This window comes from Lagopus leucura, unplaced genomic scaffold (genome assembly GCF_019238085.1).
Source record: "Lagopus leucura isolate 7727_CA_CO unplaced genomic scaffold, USGS_WTPT01 Super-Scaffold_650, whole genome shotgun sequence".
Taxonomy (NCBI): Eukaryota; Metazoa; Chordata; class Aves; order Galliformes; family Phasianidae; genus Lagopus; species Lagopus leucura.
In genome coordinates this window covers 629,679-650,196 of record NW_024962253.1, presented here as the reverse complement: position 1 = coordinate 650,196, position 20,518 = coordinate 629,679, and the positions used below count along the sequence as shown (strand labels likewise).

Sequence of the window (20,518 nt, the reverse complement as noted above, 5' to 3'; positions counted from 1 at the left end):
ACTAGCAAGCAAAGCCATAACTAGAGCCAATGACTGGAAGCTGAGCATAGCCACATTCAAATTAGAAATGAGGCTCATATTTTTAATAGAAAAAATGATTAAGCATTGGAACAAACTGCCAAAAGCCGTGGTGGCTCCTCTGCTGCTTGTTATCTGCAGAGCAAGGCTGGCTGCCTCTCTGAAGGATGATTCAGTCGAACATGAGTTATTAGGCTCAATGGAGGGGTAACAGCGGGATGTAATGGCCTGTGCAACCCAGGAGGTCAGGTGAGATTAACTAATTTTCTCCCGTGGCCTTCAAGCCTGTGAGTTAAGGAAGGTTTGTATCCCTGTCTTGCAAATTTAGCTTCATGGACACTTTTCTGCTGATTGGTGCCTGATAATGTGATTCTGGCATTCAGTGGTTGGAGCTGGTCTGTGGGACATTTGGAAGGTGCTGCACATCACTGTGTGGGATAGGACAAAGGTAGCCCCGAGGGTGCAGGAATGCATCACCACAGTGCAGAGTGTGGTTGGGGCCATTTCTCTCTTCTTTGAGCTCTCCAGGAGTAAGAAGACTCATGCATCACCCATTGGAAGCCACACACCCCATGTGCTGTGTCCTTATCCAAAGCAGAGGATGCTGTGCAGAAAGATGCAGCACAAGGCAAGAGGGATTAGCACGAGGCAGCAGGTTGGGTGGGATGCCCTGTGACTGAGCTGGGGACATGGAGCTGTCATTGTTTGTGAGCAGTGTCACCGCCCCTGGAGCTTGCACAAAATGGGCAGCTTGGCAGGGACACAGAAGGAGGTAAATGCAGCCTGCTGCTGAGCATTTTTTCTCCTGGAAGGAAGCTAAATCCGCATTGGCAGGAGGAGCTGGCTCTCCTCTGACTCAGGGGGGCCAAGCCCGAGTCACCTCCCGCTCCCCAGTGCTCCCTGCTTTGCATGAAAGAGGCACTTTGATTGCTGACATCTGTAGACAATCAGATAAGAATTAGAGTTATTCCTCTCGGCGTAAATGGTATTTCTAATCTCATAATCCCTTAATATTGTTCTCACCGGGATATGGCCACTGCTAATCCCTGAGAACTTGTTGTCAGGCAAATTTCAGGGAGGTGCCATGGAGAGGGTTTGGCTGCCTTCCCCCTGCCCTGAGGACCTCAGGGAAGAGATTGGAAGTTGTGCACCATGTATGCACCGTAGGCACGGGCCATTGCATCGATCATCCCCGCCGTGTTTGTCCTTCCCCAGCATGCCATACATGCTGAGCAGAGCCCAATGCTGGGTGTGCAGCCACGTTCCCGATTTAGAAGAAGGTGCATGCTCTATGCAAGAGGGTATCCCCAAAGCTCACCCTCCCTGGGAAGCACCCTCCATGTCCCTCTCCCAGCTGCGTTTTCACAGGAGGCAGTGTACCACCATCTCTCTCCCTGCCAGGCAGAAATCTGTCCATCATTTCCTCCTAGACCCAAGCGGTTTGTTACTATAGCTACATTGCTCCAAACTCAGGTCTCTGCAGGGCTAAGGTCTCAATGGCATTTCTGCGCAGCTGAGAGGAGAGGGCTTAGCCTCAAGGTCAGATGCTGCAGACCATGGGGATGCTGTGACTTCAGGCTTAGGTGCAGTGGTGCAAGTTGTCCAGTAGCTCACAAACACTGAAACACTGCAAGATACCATGAAAAGAAGCATGGATGTTGTTGGCTTACAGTAAGGCAGCATAACACTGCAGTGCATTTGTTTGCTGCTGCCTAAAGGCTGGCATGTGGGTAAGGAGCTGGTGGGCACCCTCACTGCAGTAATTTTGGGGAGGAATTCCTGAGGGATTTTCCGTCGGGAGAAAAGGTGGAACAGCTGGATTTTATGGTTCACTGGCAACTTCGGGAAAATGCTCCAGAAATCAATCAGATGAGCATTTTTAATGGATTGGAAAATTAGAGAATTAAACACTTGGGTTTGGGATTTCAGTGGTTTTAAGAGATGTGTGTTTTAATTAAATCAAAGGGAGCTCCTAAAGGGAAAACCCTGGAAACTTGGCCCTTCCCTTATGAACACCAGCAGTGAAAACAATGATGCTGTTGTGTTTCCTTTGGAAGCAAAGCAGACAAGAGCATGTGAACCCCTTTGGCATGGCCAGATGTGTGGTGTTCCCTGCAATGGAGACATGGGTTAGGGTTTGTTCCATCCCACTTTGAGGGTCCCCTCAGCTGCAAAAGGTGCCTCCAGGTGTCCCTGCAAGGAGCTTGGCCGGCAATGGTTGGCTGACGGTGAATCACCTGGCACCAGGACCGTCCATCTCTGCCCCTGCCATATTGTTCCTTCTCCTTCCCCTGCTGAGACATTGCGTTCCTCCTTTCCTAAATATCCCCTCCAGTGGGGCCACCACCCCACTGTGCCCTACCCTGTGTCAAACCCTGAGGGCAGGAAAATATTTTGATTCACATCCCAACCTAGCCTGGGGCGATGCTTCAGCCCCAGGCTATGCCAGCATCCTGAGGGATGTTGTAGGATGCGTCTCTGTGACAGCATCCACTGCAGTGAGTGACCTCCAGCAACAGCTTGTGCCTGTGCTATTTCTATCCCCGCAGGCATCCCATCCTTGGGCTGAGGGAGCAAATGCAGCAAGGCAGTCATCCTGCTGAGACCTCTTTTGTGGGCAGTGGGAGAAATTTCAGCCTTGATGTTCCCTGTAGCAGTTGCTGGTATGTGGCTGCTGAGCCAGGGACCGCTCCCCCCGTCCAGCCATGCCTCTCTGCCTTATCATTTCCAATCCTATCAGAAACAAAACTGCTGCTGCTTAATGCTTCATTACAGGCTGTTATGTGTCTCCTACGTTGCCCAGGAGAGCAGCAAGGAGGGCTCTGACTCTATTTAATAACTGTTTCATGGTTCCTAATTGACAGATAAAAACGCTACTAACTTGGTTTCATCAAACATAATCTATGGGCAGGAGCAGTGCTGCCCTTCTGGAGGCTGGGCGGCAGCACAAGTTTGGATCCATTATTTTGAAATGGGAAATCCATAACGTGCTGATGTGCCATGCCGATGACAAGTTTATGCCTTGCTCTGTTGGTTTTGGCTTTGACCATGCTGGGGGAAGCCAGTGCTGCTGGCCCCAGCCCCAAGACTGTCACCCTCAGGCTGTCACCCCTGGGGCTGTCCCACCAGGCTCTGCTCATACTGGGGAGGAGCACCGAACCTTGTAGCTCTGACAGGAAACATCCTCGCTGATGAACCAGGAAAGGATTCTTTTTTTTGCAAATTCAGAGATATCGGGAAAGCAGGATGTTTCTCCAGCACTGTGCCTTTAGCAGAAGTTCACTGTCTCTGTGGACTTTACCCTGCCCCTTTCTGCTGACTCAGGTGACCAAGTGACCTAGGCTCCTTCCACACTTTGCGATGGAAAATGCCGAAAGACAAACCTTTGCTCTCCCCAGAGATACACATGGCATTGCAAAGCCAAAATTGTGGATGCAAGGCATGCCAATGGTAATGAGAAGGGTTGCAGAGGTGGGGTTCAAAGCCACACATCTGACTGAAAACTTGTCATGCAGTGACAACATTAGAGGATTTGCTATTGGAAATCTAAATGAGAATATCTATTGGAAATTGGGCTTTTAAAGAGCTTTCTCCTCCCATCATGGTGTCTGGACGCTGACATAAAAGCTGGTAGTGTGGCAGGTATTTGTGAGTAGTGGAGGGGCTAAATTGCACCCTGTGACCAGGAGTCACAGAGGAATCAGCCCCTTGGACACCAGGCTTATGGTACTGCTCGCTGGGAATCATTGACAGCAGGGCTTGTGCAGCGCCAAACAGTCAGGTTTTGGCTCCTCCTTCTGTTTCTTGGTTGGTTTTGCCACATTTGAGGCTTTTGAAGTTGGAATGAACAACCTGAGGTGTTTGTGAAGCTCCAGTGTCCTTTGCCAGGCTGCAGAACGCCCACAAACTGCATGGGCAGCACCGCTTCTATGGGAAGGTTGTGATACTTGGGGAGAAAAGCACAACAAGCACATCATTCGTGGGGATGTCAAACCCTGTGTGCAAGTGGAGGCTGAGGTACTGTGGTGCCTCGCAAAGGCACCTCCCAGCCACAGCTCCTGCAGTTTGCCCACTCCTAGTAGGGGCAAAATTCGCAGCTATAGAAGGGGGGGAGGGGGACTGCCTGTCTCCTTCGTTCTGCAATCCTCCTGAGACAGTCCCACTGTAGCTCTGTCTCCACTCACCCACTGCAGTGCAGCCTGAGTGCTCTGCGCGAGCCTTGCATGCAACGCAGGCTGCTGGGTGCAGGCGCCAGGCTGCTGGAGGCATCCATGTAGAGGGAGCTGCTCCAGGCATTCTGAGCAGTGCTGTGCTCGGTGACGGAGGTCTGGCAATACACTGTGACCTCAGTGTGGCTGTGCTGCAGGTCCTGCAGATGGTCTGTTTGCTGGGAAAGCTGAAGGACATGGGAGGCTTTCTCTGCAAAGTGCCAGATTCTTGTGCACAGCAACTCAGAAGAAAAATAGGAAAACAAACACAAAGAGCTTCAAGCAGAAAAATTATTTGAGTGGAGAAGCACTTCTGCTGCGTGCTCAGACTCATTTTATCTCCATGGCTTGGCTGTTATCTTGCATCACGTCCCCTGTAGCTACAAGGAGGGCACAACATGACCCTGTATCCTGATGAGAGCCGTTGGTGTTGCAGCTGGGCTGTGCCATGAGAACTACAGATGGCTACAAGGAGCTGTGCAGGTCTGCTGGCTGTCCTAACAATAAATCCATAACCATGGATTAACTGTCTGCAGAGAGAGCTGGTGGCATTTCATCAGCCCTTCACACCCCACTGATAAAGGGACGCTTGGTATGAAGGGTGGCCAAGAAACCACTCTTCCCCTTTCCCATGGATGAGTGGCTGAAGCTGTTCCCAGCTGGCTGGAGCCCCTTAGCCTCTGCTTCATCCCTCAAACTGAGCATCTTCCGCGTAGTTAATCATGGCAAATGCAGAGGCTGGAGGCAGCCGAGGCCACCGAAGCCCCATGCTGCTCAGTGACCCCAGGGAGGAATGTGCCTGACTCACAGCATGGGAATCCGACCTCCACCACGGCCCTGCCTCTTGCTGAGATCACAGACATCCATCTCCTGGCTCCACAACTCCTGGCAGTGCTGGAAACAGTCCGGCTTGTCCTCCCGCTCCCACTGAGTTGGTCTCCAACCTCACTGCAGTGATGCTCTGCTTACATCCTGCTGTGGCGAGCACCCAGCTCAGCACCTGCATCTTGGTCCCCAACCCTGCTCCCACACGCACCAATCCTGGCTCTCTCCAACATCATTTTGGCATGTGGCAGATGCTCCGAGTGTGCCAGCACTGCCACTTGGCTACCTCTGATCCTCCTCCAGGTGACCTGCAGAGTCCTGTTGGAGTTGCTAATCCAGTGCTTTTTATTTAAATCAGTATTTTCTATGTATTACCTTTTTCCTCTCCCAGAATGGCTTTAGCTGCAGTCAGGTTTGCATTGTTCTGCACTTGCCCAGGGGCGTCACTTTCCATCCATCTCAAGTTCTCCACATGCATCCCCTGATCTCAGCGGTTTTGCTGGTTTTCAGAGCACTGGTGGTGAAGCTGAGAGTTGCCCAGGCACAACGCCTGGTGGTGAAGCTCTTCTCATTCTGACATGCACCCACTACAACTGATGGCCTGGCCCCGGCCTTGGTTACCAATCTCTGACACCAAGCAGCTTATTCGTTGTCAATCTGAGAACATCTGCAGCATGGATATGGGTGCTAGCAGCACTCATGGAGCCTGCAGTGCTAGGATATTCTCCAGCCAAACCTCTCGGATTCAGATTACCACTAATTCACCTCATTTCCTCATTTGTTTTAATTTCCCAGCAGAAATGAAACTACAGGCTGCTTTGACCAGTTCCTTTCCTGGAGTTAAATGTTTAGCTCCTAAAAAAATGGTGGTCCTGGACTGGTTTGTCCCACTGACTGACCTGAGTACCCTCGTGACATGGCAGGGGCAGATGTGTGCATCTCCTTGGCCAATGCACCTCACCAAAGGGCAGCAGAGCAGCGAGGAGAAGGCTCAGCCCTGATGTGAAATTCTCTAGTGTGGAATCCAATGGATTCTTTGGTGAGATCCTCCTCCTTGTTTTCATTTACCATTTTCCAGCTTTTCCTTGATTGCCTCTATGATTGGAGGGTCAGGAAGGTTGGGTCCAGCCCTTGTTTTTCACCTGGTGCCGTGCTGGTTTTGCACATTGTGCCCACCTACTTATGAAGGTGTTCAGTAGGCATCAAGTTTGCAAGGTTAAGGAGCACTCCTATACAGTTATAGAACTCCTGCAGGCTGTCAAGTGTCCCGCGAAGAGGAGTGATTGAAATGGTCATCACGGGGTCATTGCGTTAAAGCTGTGCAGGGAAATGAGCTCTGCAGATGAAGCCTGCTATGTGCACAGCCTGACCCCAGTGCATGGCATCCCAACACATCCCAGCAATCAACCATCCCGCTTTCCTAATTTCAACCCTGTTTTGTGCCTTACGAAGCAACTCCCATCTCAGGGCTGTCCTCAGGACCACGTTGCCATCTCTGCCTCCAGCAGAGCCTTCCTCTCATCTCCAGCTCTTTGCTGTGTGCTCTGCACAGGGATTTCAGGTGGCTTTCCTTACCAAAACGTAGCGATAGAGTTACTTTTAATAGCACATACGTGACATGGAGCGGGACTGACCACTCCGACTCCGGCTGGCACGTTATAAATCTCGGGGAAAAAAGAAAATGCAATGGGCCAGGAGGGTGGGGGGTGAAAAAAAACAGAAGAAACAACGGTTTTCCCAGAGCCCGAAGCAGTGCGGGGTGGGGAGCTGGAGAGGCAGGGTCGTGCGGCTCGCCGGGGCAGAGTGTGCAGTTGTTTATATTGGAAATGAGTTTCTGTTTATTGCAAGCTATGGTGGGGAGACCACAAAGTGAACGTAAAACAAAATGGGAAGGGTGTGGAGAAAGGCAGAGGAAGGGGGGGGGGGGTGCCTTTGACGAACTCCAGAAGTCACGTCCAGTAATAAATCAAGCCAGGATCCGTCCCGGGGAATGGGACCCAGAACATCTGCTGGAGTGGAGGGGAAGGCGAGCGGTCAAGGAGGGAGGGCAGGGCTGGAGCACCCCCTTTGGGGTGATGCCCATGGGGCACAGAGCTCACTCCTCTGTCACTTACGGCCATACCTCAGCTGCTCGGCACCTCCATTTCCTCAGGTGGCTTTTCCCCTGTCCATCACTTCTACCCAGCTTCCAGGTGCTGGATGAGAGGAAGCAGCATGGTGAGGGTGTAGGTGCCACCAGGCAGGGTGGTCCCCTACCCTCTCATGAAAATTAGTGTGTTAATGGGGCTGTTGCCAGTGAAATCAGAGACAAATCTCCTGATAACCCCACCGGGGCCAGCATTGCATCCATTCTTTGCACAAGGCTTTGAGGGTATTAAGTGCTAAGTATTTTAGTTTGACATCTGAATCCAGCTGCATTGTTGTGAGAAGCCCTGACAGATTATTGCTCTAGACCAACCTTTCATATATAATCTATTGCCACGGATTTAGTGCTTCAGAAGGGGTGATGGACATTTGTTTTACAGATTTAAGCTTTCCCCTCCTCTTCTTCCTTTTCTTTCCCCTTCCTTGGAAAATGGATCCTATTAACCGCTACAGATGACACAACACATGCCAATACATTTGCAACCCATTTGGCTCACATCAAGGGCTGCATTCAAGCTACAAACTTCCCCAAGAGTCCAAGTAAAGCATTGGGATGAGGAGGAGAGACAAAGACTGTGCTTCTGTCCTTTGGGTCCTTTTCCAGTTCTTTCCAGCCCATATTAGTGCAGAAAGCAGGAGATGCAGCCACTGAGACGTGTGTGCATGTGTGTGTGTGTGTGTGTGTGTGCGTGCACACACTATGGTCTCAAGATTAATTTGCTTCTCATCACACTGGGCCATGGCTGGGTTGCTTTGCCATTACAACACGGGTGCTGTGGGAGCCACTGTTGGAAAATGCCCATGTGTGATTCTGGGGTGTGAGGCAGGTACCAGTTTGTGCCTACAGCACCTCCCCTTTTGCAGACAAGCCCCAGATCCTCTTGTACTGGGCTTCACCCCACAGATTCGTCTGAATAACTCACCTAACACCAGGTGTGCTATCTTCTTCCCCACGCTATTGGTGGCTACAGACCCAGCGGAACTGGCATTAACCCAACCAGAGTTGCTTTTTCCACTCCAGGAGAGAATGGCAAAATATTTAGGTAAATCCAAGACTGCCCTAACCCATTTGTTTTTCCCCATTACCTCCTTGCAGCTCTTACCCACAGCCATTGTCTCTGCCATTGAACCTATCCCCTGTTCTCAGGAGGATGCTGAGCCACACCATGGTGTCAAGGGGAGGCTCATCCCTGCAGTATGGGGCATTTGCAGTGCAAGGAACAACACTGCATGTCCCATCCATGGCAGAGCAGAGCAAACACAGCATCCTTCTGCCACCAGCTGTGCCAATCTCAGAGCCAGGTCCAAAGCACAGGACTTGCTATTCTGCAATTTTCTGTGCAACGCTTCAGAGAGTGCAGAAAAATCCTTCAGTGACTCTAATAATGTTTCCCTCCAAAGCTCTTGGGTATTTTTCCTCTGTACCTGTGAAGTCATGCTTCAAGCCTGCAGAAATCCGATCAAATACCTCCTGAAATCCTCTGGAGCCCTTACGAGAGTTTATTGAGAGTCCAGGACTGTTTGACCTTGGAGAGCAGGGAAAAAAGGCAGAAGAAGAAAGCCCTGTCTTCTCTGCAAAACTCCTCCTTTCTGAAGAGGAAGATGAACCCCAATCCCTTGGTCTTGGAGTCCACTCCTAATTTCTAGCCCTTCATCTCAGGATGAGCAATGCCATTCCACTGCTTTGGAGCAGAGAGCAGAAAAAAATTAATTTCTTCTTATTTGTTCTTCTATGGAAGAAAAGGAGACAATGCTTATGAAGCTGCTGGAAGGCACTGTTTGTGCCCAGGGCTGCTGGCTGCATGCATTGAGGGCTGTAAGGATAGATGGTGCTTTGGGATACTGTGTTCACTTCTGGGTGTCTCACCATTCAAAAGTCATTGATAAATTACAGGGGCTGCAGGGAAAAATTGATTAAAGGATTAGAAGATGGTGTAGGACCTAAAGGGGAGATTAAGGAAACGTGGTGGGATGCTGAATTGAGGGAAGAAAGGAGGGGAGGAAATGGAGAAAACCTTGCAAATATTTTGTAGATGAGAATTAGAGCAGTCAGAAGCAGTCACTGGGAGTGATCACGTCAAGTAGTGCTTCTCACTTTGTTTTGCAGAGCCTCAGGTGGGTGGCAAGGGGCTCCCTGAGCTCCTGAAGCTGCCGCTGCCTGAGCTGTGTGCATCAGGAGCATCCCATGGGGTTTGCCTCTTGCCAGCTCTAGGGATTTAATCATCATGTTGTGGTCTGAACAAGATGAGCATCATTTTTATAAAGCAAAGAACCTTTTTTAGCTCTGTTTCTTCACAGATGGGCTGAATAATGGGACTACCCTTGATGTCATCTGTGCTAAAGATTCAGCTGTTATTTCCAAGTGCAGTGACGTCTGGGGTTGTGTGAATTATGTCATCCCAAGGATCTCATAGCCATTAGATAAGAATGAGGCCAGGGCCTAATTCAGTCCTGAGTATAAAAAAAAAAAAAAAAACACAACGGAGAGCAAGATGAGACAGGGTTGTAACAAGAAGGCTTTTAAGAAAGGATGAAGATACAGGACTAGTGATAAAGCAGCTCTTTTAGGATAGCAGCTAGTCTCCCAAGGTATGGGAGAAAACAAGGGGAGCTGCTCCTCCTGGGATGCTCTTCCACTGTTCCCACGTTCTCTGCAGAAGCCATCAGCATTCCCCTGCTGGAGATGTGTGGATTTTAATTTTGTCTCTGTCCCCTGAAGAGCTGATGCCATCTCCCTGTATGGCTCCTGGGGAAATGGGGAAGATGTGGAAGAGCAGTGCCTGTGTCAGCAGTGCTCTGACCTCAGATAGGGCATCATCTGACCCCTTCCAGTACAGCCAAGCTCCCTCCTGGCATTCATCCCCTTGCATGACACCCTTTGCGTGAGCTGCAGAGGTGCTCTGAAGATGGTCTCCCTCCTTCTGCCTGCTTTCACCTAACACCACAGTGCTATCAGCACAGGGAAGGATTCTTCCTGAAGCATGAGACCCTCCTGCTGTTAGCCATGGGTCTGACCAGTGTTTTCTCCAAGCAGGAGGATGGATACTGAAGGTTTAGGGTGGAGACTTCATGTCTTGGGACAAACAGAGCATCTTCTCAGGTGCACATCATTACTAGGAAGGCAGCATCCCCAGGCAGCCTGAACAGCAGCATGAGGCAGAGGTGTCCATTCCCCACAGAGTCCATGCTGGGATTTTCTAGGATATGTTATGCAAGAGGACATCTGGGAAGGAGCCAGGTGGCTTTGCTGGCCATGCTAGTGAGGCTGGCTGCTGCTGCAGGGACTCATGTGACTTTGGGTGTGAACAGCATAGAGACAGTCTGTATGAGGCACAATTTGGTAATATGTGAACTCCCTACAGCTGACTCCAGCGTGTCTCGGGGGACCTCTGGCTCCAGCCTGGCCATTTTCTCGAGGTGTCTGCAGCTCATTTGCCAGCTGACAGGGGGAGGAAGCCACCAGTGCTGAGAAATGAGATGGGAGGGTACAGACAGAGTCCTGGGATGCTGAGAATGGGCAGAAGAGAAGAGAAGCACAAATACATCCCTTTCTCTCCTGCAGAAAGCTAGAAATCTCCTTCTCCTTACTCTCCATCCCCTGTGGTGTCAGATACCTATCCATGTGTTAGCAGGACAGCATCCTGCAGTGCAGAGCTGGGGATGCATCCAGGCTGCCACTTGAGCAGGATAAGGAGAGAAAAGGCAATTTTGGAAAGCTGCTGGCTGTCAGGGGCAGTCTGCTCTTCCCCAGCTGGGAGTGAAAGCTGGTAATATTCACAGCTTTCCCACTGCTCTGTACATGACAGAGAGCTTGTAGCTTCTCTCAAGAGGCTCCTTTTGAATGAATTTATAGTTTCCAGGAGCTCTGGTGGGACAGTTTTGCTGAGGATACACGACTGCCGATGGTCTCAGTTTCATCTGATTGCACCAAGTATTTTCCCTGTCTTCTCCATCTGGAATGGTGGGGAAGAAGGACTGCTTGCTTGCAAAGTAAGGTGGTGGAGAGGGCAGGGGAACTGCGTGGTGTAGGTTCTGTGGGGTTTAGTGCTTGGAGCCAGGAAAAGAGAGAGAAGGGAGATTCTGAATCCCCTTCAGTAAATGCCACAGACATGGAGAACCGTGGCACAGACCCTCAGGCTCTCCGGTATCCTCATGCAGGGATGTTCCCTTTCTGTTGCTTCCAGCAGAGCTTGTGAGGAGTGTTTCAGCGCAGGCTGTTTCCAGGTCTGTATGAGGCTCGTGATGAGACTGGGACAGCAGCGAACAAATGCTTTGGAGCAGCTCTTTGGAGCAGGATTATCCAGACCTTTTATTGAGGGATACCTGAGGTGGAGATAGCTACTCCTCTCCAGAGGTAGGGGCTATGATATGGCCCATGTACCAGCCATGAGCAATTTGAGGTGAGGAACAGGTGCTGGGAGACATGTCCCCAGGTACAAGGGATCATTTGGTCCCTACATCAGCTTGGCACAATGCATTCCACCCCAGATGGAAGAATGGGGCTGGGAAATTAAGGATAATTAACGCTCCCCCTGCAGCCCCCCTCTTGGAAGCAGATTGTTTTGACAAAGGGGAAGATGCTATGGATTTCATTCCCTGCATTCTGCCCAGCTTTTCAGAGGGGCATTTGAGTGAGGGCTGTGGGAGATGCATCAAGCTCTGTTTGCCAAGTCAGAAGGGTAGAAAGATTCCAGAGGTGAGCAAGCAGTAAGCAACCCAGGATGCTCCAGACCTGTGCCATGGACAGGGACACACTCTACATCCCTTTGCCTCCATTTGCCAGCACCTCCCTCACTGGGGTCATACCTCGGGGATGTGCACAGCTCCCTGTACAGGACCTGGCTGGAGTCCCAGCATGCCGGGTCCCAGAGGCTGCTGAGCAGCTGGTAAGGAGGTTTGGTCATTCCTGCCCCAGGCTATGTGCGAACCAGTGACCTGGCTCTGAAATGGTTTATGTTACACACAAATCTCCTTGCAGAGGTGCTGAGGGAGGAAAGCTGGCCTGGACATGAACTCCCCAGGCTGGAGAGCAAATCCCAGCCCTGCCGTGGTCTCCTTGTGCCCAATATGCTGCTCTGGTGGCCGCATCCTGCCCCCTTGTTCCACCAGACCCTCCTCCTGTGGGCACACAGCACTGCGGGTCCTGTCCTCATCCAAGAGCTGGTGCTGCTACCGTTATACACAAAACAATAATCAGCTGCCGTAACAGGGACACGGAGTAGCTGAGCTGGCTTCCCCGCTGTTGTGCCGGCTCCAAGTAGAAACAGCTGCATTTGGTTTGGTTAAATGTTTTATTTACTCCCAATTATCCCAGATAACAGATTTGCTTGCCTTTGTTCAATATTTAATACTGTTGCAGAGCAAAGCTGCTCTGTGCTTTCTGACGGAGGGCAGGCTTGTGGCAAAACAGTTCTCTGCTGCCGTGGCCCCAGGGATGTAAGGGTTCCAGGGACACCCCAGCACCCTCCCAGCACAGTGATCTCAGTGGCACCTGTATCCCAAACAGGGTCACCTGCAGGACTTGCAACCTCTCACTCATCCCTCCAGCCTGCTGAGAGGTGGCTTTTAGGGCTTGGAGCTTGCACTGTGCTTTGCGCTTAAAGCAGAGCTGTGAACTCTGTTATGGGTGAGTAATGCTGTGTGCCTCTTCCCCAAATTTACAGCACTGCCTCTCGGTGTGAATTTTCTGCAAGGGAAATGAGAAAATCCATAGCTTGGTTTATGAGCCCTAATCAGTGTAAAACAGGGCCTTTAAGAAATTTATCTTTTGCTGAGTCCACCCTTTTATTCGGCACCTTCCAGGGAATAAATTCTCTCTCCTTGAGGCTGGGGAGCTAGCTCCCGGTGGCAGCAGGTCTTGGGGACTTCAGTCACAGCCTCAGGTCCCTGCAGCAGGAACAGGCAGGGCCACTGTCTCCCTGGCCCATTTGGGAACGTCCCAGGGAAGAACAACCAGGAGTTTTTGCGTGTGCGTTAATATTGTCACAGGATGTCCCCGGAAGGGTCAGATCCCATGACTTCTGTAATGTACAGGGATAGGTACCTGGGATTGGGGCAGTGACACTTTAATACCCCGTACACTACATGATGTTTTGATGTGGAATACTGAAACCATTTAAAAAAAAAACAAAAACATAGAACCGTGACACAGGAGGCTTTGGAGCTGGACACGGGCATCTCTGGTGCATCTTGTGATGGCTTAGGTACCAGAGAGATCTCGTTTTGGTGTGTATTTCCAAATGGGAGCATGTTCCCTGGAAATATCCCGTGCTAAGGCTGGGGTGGCTTAAAGTGTCTTGAAAAGAGGTCATGCATCTGGCAGTGGGGTGAAACCCTGTCACAGGAACATCACAGCCCAGGCATAACAGAGCAAAGAGAAGCAAAATCGAAGCATCACCTACTTCCTTTGCTCTAGCAATGGGACATGGACACATCCCAACCCTTGTGGCAGCAGAATTGACTGTCCCAGTGACAGCTGTGCTACTGGGAGCACACAAGTGTGCAGCTGATGGATGCTTCCCTGCTCAGCCGGGCAGCGGAAATATAATTTATTCATTGCTATTTTCTTTGTTATTTCCTACCAGCCTTTTTTACACAGGCAATTTTGGATAAGTGGCATTAGATAAATAATGCATAGTGTTTGCCACCAGTTTGTGTGCAACAGATGGGCATGGGCAGGTATGTATGCTGGTCGGCTGCTCCTGCATGCCGTGCTGATGTCTCTGCTCCAGGCTAGTGTCTCCAACCTGGCTGGGTCCTCGCAGTGCTCTCAGGTTTGCTTTTGGCCACTTGGGTGCATTTTTACTTACGCACACTTGCTTGCAAATGAGCCAAGTGCTGCTACAAGGTGGGGGTGGTCGTGCAAAAACCATCATTGGTTTGAGGGGGCTTTGCAGAAGCAGGGGACAGGAGAAGCAGGAGTGAGCACTGTGCTGGAGCTGCCCCCTGCATGGGCAGCACGCCTGCATGCAGGCGGGCTGTGTAACAGCCGGAGATCTGGCGTGAGCACGCAATGTTGTCATGGGCCCTGGAGGTTTTGCTGGCATGAACTGGGGATGATGAGTTATGCAGGTCATCCCGCGAGTGCACTGTAACATCGGTATCCCCTGCAGCCCGGGGTCTGAATGTGCCCCAAGTGAAAGAGAAGAAATACCTCCTACAGAAGTGTTTTAGAGACCTCTTAAAAGTTTTATGGGTACTATTTTTTTGTATCCCTCCACCTGTGGAACAAGGCATCTTTAGTACATTCAGCCCTCAGCAGGAGAGGAAAATTACAACTGATCCATTTCAGAAACCTCTAAAAATGACCTAAAATAACTTTTCTATATATAAAAATGCCACAATTTTAATGTCCATTATCTCATGACCTAGCAGGGCTAGGAAAAGCTATTGTAGATCATTTTTAGTGGTTTCTAAAATGGATCGGTTACACTTTTTTCCCTACTCAGTGGGACTCAGGGTACAAAGGCATCTGGGCTTTAGAGGTGGCAAGAGAGACAGAACCCTGTTCTAGGCTTCCTTAACTTATCCCTAGGAAGGGATACTTTAATCCTCAGGGGCCGTCTTGTTGTGTCCCCAGTCTGGCAGAGTGCTGGCACTGCTCAGGCAGCAGTGATTCCTGATGAGCCAGAAGGGAATTGGCCAAGGGAATACAGTGCAGGATGAGGAGGGCAGCCCCATCCCTGACGTGGGTCTTCTGCAGGATTTGCAGCACAGTAATGATGGTTGAACAGATTATACTACCTGACAGAGTTGTCCATTTTGCAAGGAAATTGCACAAGTGAATGCATTCCTGTGAGTGGCATGAGCCTGCTCACTCCCTGAAGCTTTCTGCAGCAGCTGAGCAGAGGGGGTGATGGGGGTAATGGGGTTGGGAAGGAGCCGTGGCCCAGGCATTAGCCACCCCAGGCATGCAGAGTGGACGTCAGCAGAGCATGTGGGAGAGGTGGCTTCCTGCCATGCAAGAGGTTAATAGACAGATTAGAGAGGACAAGCAGTGCTTGCAGCAAGAGGAGAGGAGCTGTGCCTTGATGGAGCTCAGCAGCTCCACAAGGCGACAGGGAAGTAAATATTTGTCAGGATTAGGGAGGCTGCGGGCGGTCATTCCCATGTGCCTTTGAGAAGTGCCTGTGCTGCAGGAGGCTGAGCCTTGAGCCTGGGCTACGTAAGGCCACCACTGGGCTGGAGACTGCAGGGGCTCAGGGCTGGACATCAGCCTGGTGGGATAGGGAAAGGAAGGGTGGAACTGGGCTCTGTTAACCCAGACACACTGCCCAAAGCCTTCTGAGATCCTCAGGACAGAAAAAGCCTTTAATGCTCCTTGATGGCTCAGTTTTCCTTTGCTGCCTTTCTCTCTCTATCAGCCGTCAGCCTGGCCCACCTCCAAAGACAGCATTATGGAGTGCAGGATCGATTGGAGCCTGCTATTTTATTTGCTGTCTGTAAGATCCTTTGATGGGTAGGATGAGCTGTGCTGGCAAGGATTTTCTTGCCAAGGCTGGGAGAGGAGCAGAGTTGCAGGCCACCATCTGCTGTAAAGTGATGGGACTTGCCACCAGCTCAGGAAAGGTGGCCATGACCCTCTCTTGGTGCACCATCACATCTCACAAAGGGCTTGATGCTCCCTCTGTAGTAGCACCTGGGGACATGGCCAGGTGGGCCGTAAAGTGCCACAGCCACATCTCCAGATGGCATATCAGCCTGGCTTTGCACTGACTGAGTAAGCACGATGGAAGCAGAGACTCGGGCAGTTCCATCTCCCTTCTCAGGCTCCTCTTCCACCTTATGCCTAAAGGCACTACAGCCAAATGACTGAAGCTGCCACAAGCACAGAAGCTGGGGGCTGAGACCCTGCCCCTGACCCCAGCGTGGTGCCCTATGACCCTAGGGTGCCCATGGAGATGCAGCTCCCTTGCAGACTGCTGCAGAGCAGGGGTAGGAATGGGCAGCAGCGAGCAATCCTGTGTCTTTTGCGAAGCAAGGCAGAGACACGAGGCCAACTCAGAGATTGCTGAGAGCTGAATCTGGTCTAATTGCAAAGATAAATTATCAGCTGGGCTAATTGCAGGCAGGGCAAGGCACCGTACAGGACATTGGCGTTGTCCTGTATCCAGAGCCTGGAGTGGCTCCCGCTCTCCTACAGGAGCTGTGCGGCGCTGAATGCAGAAGGAGAGTCCCATGGCATCCCCCCTGCACTGCCACTGCCATACTCCCAGCCCCATTCCCAGCCTCATTCCAGCCACCGTGCCAGGCGGGTGCTGTGAGCCCACACTGCCACCGCGCGGTCGCTGGGACACTAGAGCCTGTCCCGAAGTCCCCTGCACCACTTCACCCCTCAGAAGCATCTCACAAGGGCCCTCAGAGACTTCCTGTTGGCCCCTGCAACAGGTGATGCTGTGCTCAGCTTGTTGCAGCCTCACTCTTAGGGTATCTGTGGGGCAGGGAAGGGGTTAAGGACGACCATAGGAAGAGGAGGAGAACAGAGATGTAGTGGGGAGAAGGCCCTTGTTTCTGTTCTTGCAATTAGCTATGGAGGATCTGCTTAAATAATTTACCTGGGAGGCTCATTACGAGGCTCTGGCCTTCGTCTGCCGTCTGAAGGCAGAAATAGCCATTAGGGGGAACACACATCTCCTATCCAAGCAGCCTGCCTGCCCCTCCACATCCCACACGCTGCCTGTGCTGCCCGTTCTGTGGTGCCTCCTTGCTCCATCCTGCCCCAGGGTGATAAGGCATGCACAAGCCCTGTGCCTCAGTTTCCCCCATCCAGCCAAGGGAGTTCATCTTAGTCCAAGGTGTCATGCCATGATGCTGCTCTTAGCAATGGAAGAGTACAGGTACTGAAAGGAGTTAACTTCAGTGATTTTAGCGTGTTACTAACCTGCAAGGGCAAAATTTATCAGCAGAAAGGTATCACAGTTCTTCCTCCCACATGAGTGTTTCACAGAAGCTTCCTGCCGCTCTGCTGCACTCCTGCATGCTGTGATCTTCGCTTGTATGTTTGGGAAAGCCGAGTGCAGCATGAACACTTGGGGACAGGATGCTCTGCCTCACTGCTGAGAGCAACAGTACAGCTGTTCCTGCAGGGCTGGATTTTCCCCGCTGGTTTCAGGCTGCTTCTCTGCATCTTGTCAAAGCTATCCTTCTCCATCCCTTTAAGGACCTCAGGTCTTCCTGAGGATCATCCCTCAATAAGAAGTTTAGCACTCCCTGGGGACATGACGGAGAAAGCCGTGAGCGCTGCAGCTTAATGGGGTCAAGAGAGCAGCACATCCTCCCCATCAGAATCATCTCTGTGTAGCGATCTCAAAGATAATTTCCCCAGTACCTGCCAACCTTCTCTGCCACCCTTTATCTCATCAGAACTGGTGACCTGCTGGGGGAGGAGGCGAGCTCTCAGGACCTGGGGGTGTGCTTGAAGGGGAAGGACCTCTCCGTGTTTAGGAGCTGGTGATAAAGCCCACCTGGATGAATAACTCTTCTTTTCTTTTTCCTTGACAGTCCCTCCAAAAGAGCCAGTGCTGATGTGTCGGTCCAACAACTACCCGAAGGGTTTCTACTGCAGCTGGCACCTGCCCAGCCCCACCTACATCCCCAACTCCTTCAACATCTCTGTAATGTAAGTGCCTTGGAGGGAGAGCACTTCGTTCCCCACAGCAGGTTCCAAGTAGTGCTTGGGTCAGCTGTGCTGAGTATGTACTGTCAGTGCCTGAAGGATGGGCCTTAGGACGGATGCTTGGCATGGGGGCTTCGTCCCAGGGAAGATCCCATTTCCCCACAGGTGACTGCCAACATAGAGGTCTATGAGGCCTGGAATCCTAAAGGCCTAGAGGATTGAATATAAGGCATAAAATCCTTTAGGCCTGCTTAGGGGCAGGCATAGAAGGAAGCCTTGAAGCTCAGAAGCCCCAATACCTAGGATGTTAACTAGAGTTCTTAAGCTCTACAGACCTACGAGTCTAGGTGTGGATCTGGGGACCTCAAGGCTCTGAGGCCAACTCATAGATCCCCTTTCTGTGCCCCTGAAGTCCATCCTGTCCATACCACTTCTCTGTGGTGGAGGTCATACCTTCTGTTTTTCAGCAATTTTGGCACAGCCATGCTCCCTCCTGAAAACTGGCTGTGGCCAGTTTGGGCCATGGCATGGCATCACCCACCGCCCTGAGCAGGGGTCCTGGAACTACCCTTCTAATACCACGCCTTTGTTTTTTGGGCTTATTTCCTGAGCAGAAATAAGATAGATCCTGATCCTCCCACAGGAGAGGCAGAACCAACCCTAGCCCCAGCAAGGTCTCATCCTTGCAGCTGAACAGGGGAAGAGCAGCAGCAATTTCTGGAGGCCAGCACAAACACCTTCACCCCAGTCTCTCTGCAGACTTCCATCCATAATAGCAGATCCTCATGCAAAATTCTCTCCCGTGAGGGTGGCAGAAGGGGTTCTGGCATTAGGGGACCTTTCACAGAGTGGGTGCACCACACTGCTGCTCTACAGCTGTGTGTGTGTGCATCCCCACCCTGAGTGCTGGCCTGTAGCTAATTGCTCTTCTCCTCCTACTTCCAGACATGGCACGAGAGAGATGGTCTGTGAAAAGGACATCTTCCCCAAAAACAGGTGTCACATCAGATACCTCCAGCTCTTCTCAACAGTGAAGTACAAGGTTACTCTGACCGTCACGAATGCTCTGGGCAAAAACTCCACCACTCTCACCTTTGACGAGTTCGCCATAGGTAACTTCCACAGCAGCAACTGGCCTCTCTGAGCCAGTGTTGGGTTTGGTTTGATCTGTGCACTGCATCTCCCACTGCAGCAATGGGCAAAGGAAGCATCAGGGTCCCAAGTCTCTGTCTGCCCATGCATGAGATAGAGCTAGGGTATGAGCCATGCTGGCATCTCTCTAGAGTCTCCAAGGATTGTGGCATTTGGGTTTTGCTGTGGGACGTGTGCTCCTGCTGTGGTGTGTGTGGTGGAGGGGCTGCCATGTAGGGATACGACACCTGGGCATCCTGGGGGAGCAGGGCAGGGTGCAGACGAGCAGCCCCCATGTGGTCCCTGATGTTTTGCCTGGTGCTATCCTCTGTGGTCTCAGGTTTCTCGGGGTGCTAAGCTTCTATTAGTTAGGGTCTTGGGAAGCAGCTGTCACAGGGCAGAGGGCTGGGGAATCATGGCACTGCCCTTCTCACACCTCTGAATATTGCTAAAATAGAAGTTTTTTCTTCATGTTTGAAGCAAATTTGCAGGAATTGGCTTTAGAAGACAAATTCCAATTACATGTGCATGCATAGCACAAGCACAGCCCGGACATGGAGCAAAACTGACCCTCTGTGGCTGCTGTTGTCCTCTGAGTATTTCGCGTCACCCTGGCTATAAATGCCCAACAGAGCTCTGCAAGGCAGCAGGAGCAACCATGGTGCCATAATAGCTCTGTATGTGTGCTGCCCCGTCTCCCATACTTCTGCAAGGCTACTGCTCAGCCTCCGACTGGCACCAATAGAGGCAGAGAGGGCTCAGCTCTGCTGATGGAACTCTTTCAATAGTGGACCGTCCTGGAGCAAGCAGTTGAGAGGGAAAGTGGCAAAGCAGGGAGCTGAGCACGGGGCTTTTGCCACCTGCCGAAGGCAAACCACAGCTGGTGAGGAGACAAGATTGTCCATTTTCAAAGAGCAGGAAAAATGAGAGAGAGGAATTCAGAAACAAGACAAAAAACAATTTGCTGTTTACATGAGGCAATTACTGGACCAGAAAATCAAATAAATGAATCTCTGAAATGCAGCCAGCAGTCAGTCAGTGCTACGGACATGCTGCGTGTGCCAGTCTTGAGCAGCCAGAATTGCCGGAGTGCAGGTAGAAGAGCTCCACTGCTGTCTCAGATTTTCCCTTTCTACTCTAGGTCCTGGAAAACATCAAACAAGAAACAAGGTGCCAGTTCCGAACAGAGCAGGGAAATTATTTTGGAGCAGGGACCGGGACTGTCCTCTTGTGTCCCCACTGCTGTGATCCATATCCAAAGTTCCTATTCTTTGGTGCATTGTGAACATTAATAACAAAGCAAGGAGCTTAGAAGGGCAGTGGTGGAGTTTTAGTCACTTGGGTGTTTTTAAATGGAAATTGTTGTCTTTGTGGAAGATACACTCCTTAAATGAAGGTAACCTCCGGACAACAGTCCCAGGGCAGCAATTAAGCTGCATTTTCTGAGTTCCTTGCATTCCCTCCTCCAGGAGTTCAGGGCATCCTCCTGTAATATCTGCATCCCACCCATGCCCTTCCTGGCTTGGAGAACATCTGATGCCACTCCTGAGTAAAGCAGCCGGCACCACCTCTGCAG

General features: G+C 51.2%; 1 protein-coding gene across 2 annotated transcripts in view; it reads left to right on the top strand.

Moving 5' to 3' along the window:
* Positions 1 to 20,518, top strand: part of CNTFR (ciliary neurotrophic factor receptor) — a 171,408-nt gene that overhangs the window by 133,117 nt on the left and 17,773 nt on the right. For both annotated transcript variants that reach the window (XM_042862407.1, XM_042862405.1), the window contains 2 exons: positions 17,697 to 17,814; positions 18,757 to 18,923. In XM_042862407.1, coding sequence (XP_042718341.1) covers positions 17,697 to 17,814; positions 18,757 to 18,923 — 285 coding nt within the window. The remainder of the gene's footprint in view (positions 1 to 17,696; positions 17,815 to 18,756; positions 18,924 to 20,518) is intronic.